This window comes from Centroberyx affinis, unplaced genomic scaffold (genome assembly GCF_046629955.1).
Source record: "Centroberyx affinis isolate AG114_WGS23_722 - 3 ecotype Tasmania unplaced genomic scaffold, CSIRO-AGI_Caff_v1 ptg000122l_1, whole genome shotgun sequence".
In the NCBI taxonomy this organism is placed as follows: Eukaryota; Metazoa; Chordata; class Actinopteri; order Beryciformes; family Berycidae; genus Centroberyx; species Centroberyx affinis.
In genome coordinates this window covers 272,770-281,255 of record NW_027278823.1, presented here as the reverse complement: position 1 = coordinate 281,255, position 8,486 = coordinate 272,770, and the positions used below count along the sequence as shown (strand labels likewise).

General features: G+C 42.3%; 1 protein-coding gene across 1 annotated transcript in view; it reads left to right on the top strand.

Moving 5' to 3' along the window:
• The first annotated feature begins 4,184 nt into the window (after window positions 1-4,184).
• The window catches only part of dmxl2 (Dmx-like 2), a 40,211-nt gene continuing 35,909 nt past the window's right edge, over window positions 4,185-8,486 (top strand). Inside the window, exon 1 of the mRNA XM_071528660.1 lies at window positions 4,185-4,526. Coding sequence (XP_071384761.1) covers window positions 4,440-4,526 — 87 coding nt within the window. The 5' untranslated portion in view covers window positions 4,185-4,439. The remainder of the gene's footprint in view (window positions 4,527-8,486) is intronic.

Here is an 8,486-nt window from a genome sequence, read left to right as displayed (position 1 = left end):
CCTCATTAAACCTGTGGACGGTAGTTGTTTTTTCTTCTAAACAGGCTTTATGTAATGCTTTACTTTTCTGTATTTTTATTTATCCTATTGTTTGTACAATGCAATGTTTTGAAAATCACTGTATTATTATGGCTAGAAGAAGAAGGAGAGACGAAGGCCAGGGTCAAGACTTAAAGCTACACATTACATATTATTATTATTATTATTTCTGCAGTCAGTTTACATGTCTTATTCATACTTCTTATCTCAGTCCTAACAGGCAATAGCAGAGCAGGCAAATGAGCTTCCTTTGGTTTAGTATCTCTGTGTTACAGATGGCAGAATTGCACAGTCACAAAGCTGTGGGAAATGGTAGAAAGATAAAGATAGAGACAGAGACTGCACACATCACATGATCTGAAACCGGAGGCATGCACAGCACATCTGTTCATGAATACGGTGGATGGATGAGTGGCCCGTTCCAAACCTGCTTCCAAATCACTCCCTTATTCTCTTTCCTTGAATTAACCTTAATGACCTTAATAATTCCTCACGGGTTGGTTGGATGAGCATCATGTCCAACCACAAGAGCTTCTTTCTTTGAAAATGGGGTGTGGCTTTTCTGTCATTAGCGGAACACACTTCCTCTCCTTTCCATAATAATGAAATCATGAAGAAAGGGCTTCAGAACAAGCAAAGATGCAAAGATATAATGCATAAAAAATGATCTGTAATCCCTCATGCATTTTGCTCATGCATCATATACTGGTATACCGGTCATACTGGTAGTTCCTCTGTTTTGATTTCAGATCTAATGCTAGTAAATTGTTAAGAGACTAGGGTATTATTTTAATAAACCATCAAAGAGATAATAACATCGCCTGATCTTATTTTCCTGCCCAAAAAGACAGGGGGAATATTTTGATCTTGTCATTCTAACTCATAGCAGTTAGTGTGCCTTTCTGAAGAGGCAAGAGGCAAATAATGTCATTTGGGAGCCTGTAAAATGCTGTCTAAATGCTGCACTTCATCCATACCTTCTCCACAACACACTACCATTTCAGCACCACAAACAGCATAATAGGAATCCCTGATTGCTCTCCTGGGGCCCAATTAACACAATTTATACCTTTATCCAGTGATTTATTCCTAGCTCTCTCTATTATGATCAAAACTGCAAAATTTCCATTGAATCAGTGAATAATTCACAGTTCTTTTGGCTGTTCTTTGGCCCCCTGCTGGTTAGGGCCCATTTCCTTTGAAAAAGTGACAAGTCTCAGAACGCACATAAGCATCATTTGCTAAAACACACAGAACAGCATGAGCTGTGTTTCTGATGTGGTTTACTTCATGAAAATGACATTTTTAAACAGTATGCATTGTTTTATTCATTGAGGAATGTGAAGAAGCTCCATTACATTTCTGTCCTGGGGAGCAAAATGCCTTGTACCTCAGGGCCAGGCCGGAACCCCCTCCAGCTAGCAGCCATCCATGAAATGAGAAAATCTATAATGCATTTAATTCTGCTCTCTGTAGATCAAGGCTCTGTCCCCCAATGGCACCGCAGAGACTACAAACACTGCATCAACCTTCCTCCAACCCTACTGCAACCGCAAACAGCCCTGCAGTCTCTACCCAGACAAAGCTGTTGCTCACACTCTGTGTCCACTGTCGCACACACACACACACACACATCCACGAATACAATCTGTGCAGATGTATGCATCCATAAACATGTACACATTCTGTTTCTCCCACTCACAGCGCCTCCTTTCCTGCTCTAAACACAACATTTGCACCTTCACTTTTTTTCTTCATGCATTGGCTGAAATAGCGATGGAATGTCCTTATATAGACTTCCTTATGGCTGGCTCTCTTCTCTCAGCTGTCATCCCATCACTCAAGATGCACAATACCTCTAGCACTTAAGAGATGAATCCCATGATGCATCTTAATCAGCTAAAAGTGCACGTTATCTTATCCCCTCTCTTCCATCAGCTCAAGAATAATCAGTATGGACAGTCACACATGAATATTCTTGTTGGAAACTTGCTTGAACCTGTCCAATTATTTAATGTCTGGGTTGATGAAGGGGGTGAGGAGGTGATACTGTGTTAAACCTTTGAGATGTTAACTAGCTTTTTTTCCCAGTTACAGTGAGCTGTCTCTAGGCATTGACTTTAGCCAGGAGAGATGCATCCAGAGTCTAGCAGCATGCCCTCTAAAATTACCCAAAGACAAAGCAGTTGACAGAGGCAGATCTGTGGCAAGATTTATCTGACTTTCAAATCACTGCATAGTTATCTGCAATACATAATACTACATAGTGTCGCTGCTATTCCTGTTTCACTGCTATGTTGCAGCTTTTATAACCTCCGCCAAGGAGGTTATGCTTTCGGTGTTTGTTTTCTGTCAGCAGGATTACGGAAAAACTACTGGCCCGATTTTCATGAAACTACGTGGAAGGGTGTAGCATGGGCCAAGGAAGAACCCATTACATTTTGGAGCGGATCTGGATCCGACTCACGAACAAGCAATAATAGCACGAACCTTGGCGGAGGTCTGTGCTCTCCGAGTGCCCTTCTAGTTGATAATGTCTCACCGCAGCCACATCCTGGTTCTACCACTTGAACAATGTTACACATACAGCTGTGGTACACCGCGTCAAGGTTCTCTATGACATTAATTGCTGAAATATTATTAGAAATGTGTCTTTATACTATTAGCCTACCCTTAATTCTTTATATGCCTCCCTCAATACACACAGACAGTGCTTTCCTATGCAGGATCTGTCACTACACCTCAGTCAACGGGACCAGTTTGTGATCTTATTACAGAACAGCTGTAAAGTTTGACACATGCACTCCAAAGAAAGGCTAGTCACCGCATGCCTAAATGGACAGACACAACAGCATTACACATACTGAGTGTACTATGCCATTGTTGTTGACACTGTTTATGTGTATGTGTCACCTTCTCTCTGGGCCACGCCATTTTCTGTTCTGTCGTCCAGTGTGTCATGGTGGCAGGCAGGCAGGCCCTGTCTGATGATGTCAGTGTGGCTTAACTAACTAGGCCACTGCCACAATGTTTGGTTGTATCATGGATCCATGTCGGGCCTCTCATCATTTATCTAGAAACAAAGAATGAGAGGGTAACAATGGGTAAACAAGAGGGGGGATGAGAGGGAAAACAGATAAACAAAAAGATGTTAACCTGCATGAAATCTCATCACCGAGATGAGATAGAGGAGATAAGGAGAGGAGGAACTGTGAAAGGACTATAGATGCAGATTCAATGAGCCTAAGCCTGTTCTAGCTGACTCATTCTCTGCATGCTCTGTTAAATGACCAGCTGTAGAAGACATCATCATCACAGTATTTCACATTTCTGATGCTTTGGTTCTGACATTATCACATTTTGCAGTTTGTCACCAGCCGTTGCCCATGATATTCCTCGGCTGTTTGGGTGATATGTCGAGATAAGGGGGCCTATTTAATACTTTCAAGTGAGACCTGGTTGCAAGCTGATATGATTGCTGCTTATGTGCTAATACAGTGAATGTAGCATTCACTGTCTATTTGATATGCAAATTTACACTTTTAAGATCTTCAGGTGTGTGGGTGGTGCTTGATGGGCTGTCGCGCGAAGCAGACTTTAGTAGACTGAGGTTTAAAAAGCCTCCATGTGAAACACTCCAACTCCATTTTGTTCCAATGAGACTGTGGCTGTTCTATTAAGAAATTAAAATAATTGACTCTCATTCGACAAGTTAATCGGTTTCTTCGTTCATTGACAGATTATCACAGGTATAAAATCCGTTTTATCCCAGACCCCACATCTCTGTGAGATCAATGAACTCAAGCCTTCGTCAGAGGGGCGCGCGCTCTACAAACTGGAGCGTCGTGAACACAGATCTGTAGTACTAGAACATGCAGCACTATGTTCCCCATAAAGGACAACAAATAAGCATGGGGAATTTTACGTTATTTTCGAGAACAGCAATGATTATTGCACTGCGTGACTTTTTATCTAGAAACCTGCTCTATGTAGCACCAAGTAAGATGCAAGGGTTTATATTTCCCAATCTTGAATGCATATTTCTATGGCCTTGCAGTCGTGCCTGGAGAACATCGTGAACGCGCATGTCAGGTTCGCTGCAGAGATCCTGCTGCCTCGGCTCTAACGAATAATCCTGGCGATGGTGTTGACAACGAGAGGCGATCGTCGGCCGATTTTAGATATTTAAATAGATGACTGGGCAAATCGAAATTATTTTTACACATATCGAAAAAAATTCTCCGCAACCGTACTGTTTGTGGAGGAAGACGCCGCTGCCAGGCCGAGGATAACGTTAACGTTACTGATGGGATTCCCAGCAGTTGCTAGATGGAGAAACCGAGAGGGTGGACTCGTTATAAATAATTAAAATATCCATCTGCTGCTAAAATATAAGGAAAATGCATCTACATCAGGTGCTGACGGGAGCTGTAAACCCCGGAGATTGCTGCTACTCGGTGGGAAGCGTCAATGACATCCCATTCACGGTGAGGTTTTATTTTGATATTATTTCCTCACGGTGACACCCGATGAAGCTAATACGACTGACTAGCTTGAGCTAGCTAGCTAGCATTATATTTGTTGTACACGGACTGGTTAGCGAGCTAACGTACTAGCTAGCCTGGTAGTGTGTTAGCGAAACTGCTGCACCGAGAGATTCACGAGCAGTGAGTCAGGACTACTATGGCTCCTATTACTGTCACTATTATAACAAGCCCTCCTTTCGTTCGCCTCTACAGTTAGTCAAATAACTGCAAGTGGATGCTCAAGGTTATTGTCTCCACCTATGCTTTTGCCCAAGATGATTTATTTGGCTTGTTCTGAGACAGTTAGCCACTCAAATGACCTTTAGCGGCATCTCGTAGCGTTGCTGCAAGGGAATCCCTTTGCGCAGTCATAACATCGTTGGCAAATATGTGCTATCGGAAACGCATGGCGAAGGTTTAGCAGTGCACATCACTAGTAAACTGTGCATCGAGCTTGACTAAACGCCGCACCACTCCGGATGAAAAACTCAAGCTGTGTTTTGCCTGTAAACCGAACTAGCTAAGCTCGCTCCCATTTGGCGTCAGTCCGCCTCACGGATCATTAGCTCGCTTGTCATCCCAGCATCAGCTGTGCCAGCCATGACGTAGAGAGCCATATATGGATACATGAGCTAGAGGGCTGGCTGGAAGTGTTTAGATGTAGAAAATGACATATCTTATAAAACGTGGTGTCATGTTACCTCATGTTGATGTTGCCGAAATTGAATAAACTTAATGTTACAGTTTTGCCATGGATGTGTAAAGGCTATGTTCTTGCCATAGCTCTCAGTTTGTATGAGGACACTAATCATTTGTCAGTACCTGTATGCATTTGCATACACGCTTATCAAGCAGTATTTATAACCAGTATCTGTAATGGATTGACCTCTATGGGCTGTAAATATTCTGTTTGTCTGATGTCTGGCAATTTCCCAACATTTCACTTTGCGCCTCGAGTTGATAGGACCGAGGAGGCGAGTCAGTATCCCATTTAGTGCAGTGAGACATAGGAAGAACCTATAATATTACAGGGTCGTATGTGGTGTCGGGACGGAATAGGGTACTAGCGCAGGCATACATCCTCTTGCGCCACAAAGGTTAAAAACCCTCGGCAGATGCTGTGGTGCTGTTGTTTCAGACGGATCAGTTGAATTCACCACTCTCTGTACTAGAGAGTATAACTGCAACATCTTGAATCAACTAATTGTAATGAGAGCAGAATATGAAAATGGTGATGGCTTTATTGATTGCTAGATGATCTCTCATAATCTGCAATAAGGAAAATACCTCGCCACCAGTCACTAGCTTAGCTGATTGGTCTAACACATCTTTACCTCAACAAGTCTACCATATACTGTGGGTCTCAGTATTGATAATAATGGAGCAAGCATTTTGTTATCTTTGGCTTACCACTGTAACACAATTATGTTAAAAGCATTTTGCAATTGACACTGTCACTTTCTATCTGCCATTATTTCTTAATAAAAAAAAGGGACTGAGATAAATTTCCTTGGCAAAGATTTACATCAAATTTAGGATTTATTGTCCCCAAAGATTGAAAGGTGAGAAAATATGCTGCCTACTCTGTCATTATATGGTCCAAAGCCCAGAACGGATACACTTCTAACCTAATTGCATCAATATGGGAACAAACCATGTCACACTTTTTGCAATGATGATGGTTTACGTAGTCTCAATGGCCTTGCTCATTACCAAAAGCAGTGTGGCCTGATTCATTAAATTCTGTCATCCTAGGCTCACTTTACTTGAGCAACCATACTGCACACTGCCATTCCTTCATATTGAGAACACTGTGAGCTTGCCTAATGGCTGCCAAATTTGGGCTTGGTCTGTTCCTGCTGCCTTTCAGAGACACTGGGTTTTTCTGGAACACAGACACTCCCCACCCTTCTCATTCCTCTGGGATGTAATGTTTTGTTTTTTGCTGAGAGGAGCGTTTCATCATCCTTCTCATTTCTGTGATGACTAGAGAGAGGAGGAGTCCCCCTTCCCCCTTCACTGACCCCAGATCAAGACTGTTTCAATGTAAACAGGCAGGGTTTGGACCCAGGGTCATATCTGCTCCACAGCATACTGTAGGACAGTGCTAGCTATGGAGCTAAAGCCTTGCACATTGCCACAAGGCCCTGGTTTCTATGCCTGGTGTTTTCTTTCTGTGTCTGAGAGGGCATTTGAAGAACACTAGGACATCATGTCCAACGCTGTTACACTCACACTGACCCCTAGGGCCCCTGGGCCAGACTCTGACACACACACACACACACACACACACACACACACACACACACACACACACCTAACCTACAACAGCCATCAGTTCATCCTCATAGTTGAGTATAAGGCTTAGGGCCTGCTCTTTCACTGCAGTCATGCATAGGGAATGACAATGTTTATGGTATGACTATAAACACTGGGATCAAAGTACAGCGCTTTGAACTGTGCCAGGGATAAATGTCTTAATACAGATTGACAGAGAGACCAGGGTACTACAGGTCAGGATTGATCAGACTGTGGTTTCTGTTTACACCTAAGGTTTTTGACTACAGTTTACATTAGGCTAAGCCAGCTCAGTCAGTGCAGGGTTTAAAATGAAAGTGTTACACATGGTAGCAGCTGTAGCCGAGGAACACGCTTGCGTGATTGCATTAATAGGCATAGGGAACAAGTGACATTTGAGGGAATGAAGGCAGAAGTGATCTGTGTCTGTTTTACTTTTGCTTTCCACATGACTGTTCTCTGTGTTTTCTTTTTCTGTCCAGATTTAAAAACAGGATCAGGTCAGTCTGTCTAAAATGAATTTACCCCAAAAAACACAGCTGCCTCCCTACCTCAGGTTGTTCTCCATTATTCAAAGAACATTTAAGATCCTCCTAACCAGCAAGGTGTGAATCTATTTCTCTAGCTCCTATCAATAATGCACAGATCCTATCTGGATGAACAGGCTGTCCTCCAAAATGAAAAGAAGTGGAGCTTGCAGGCTGTGTTTTTTGAAGCATGAAACACAGGTTCCCCATAGTTGGGCTGAAGAAACTAGCCCAGATTGGAGGAGAAAAAAGTGATTCAGTGAGTCCGTTAAAATAGGGATGTACTGATATGCAACTATATCAGAGAATGTCCTCAATACTAAAACCTGATACCAAGAGCGTTGTGTAATAGGCTATATCAGGAAGTAAGGTAAAGCAACTTTTTACATATACGTACCTCGCTACCAGAGCAAATGGATTAGACCTGTGTCTCCATTATGTTTGTCCTCCAGACTAAAGGGCTGAGTCGCGGGTCAGCACTCACTGGCAGACAGTACTCATTGCACTCAGAATCTGGCAGTGAATAAGCAGTATTGAGGCATCTGTACATAAATCTTCCAGTAAACACTGAATGTGAATTAATAGTATGTCTCAAATAAAGGTAAAAGGTCATATGAGAAAAAAATGAAAGTATTACAATTATTAAATTATTACAGTTACTTTTTCTGCTCAACTAAGAGTCATCTGCTTTTGCGAATGTTATTGTATTACTGAGAGGTAATATCTATCTATAGCCAGCAGCATGCTTGATGTGAGCAGCCTATGTGATTGACAAGGAGGGAACCTCGCTGCTGAAGGCTTGCGCACATTAGGCACATTAGGCACATTAGGTCAGGTTATTGTGAAAATCTTACATAAAAAACAAGCTACAAGTGATAAATAGTACAGAACAAAATTCAGGAGACAGACTGCACAGATACCTTGGTGTAGGTCCAAGTATAATCACACTTAGAATTAGTTGCTCAGTTGCATATGAAATAAATGGCTGCCGGGTGTTGTCTGTTTCTGATGCAAATAAACACCCTGACAGGTAGCTAAACAGTCAGTGGATTAGTACAGGCATTAAGTAGACCTTTATGTCTTCATTCTAGCTTTT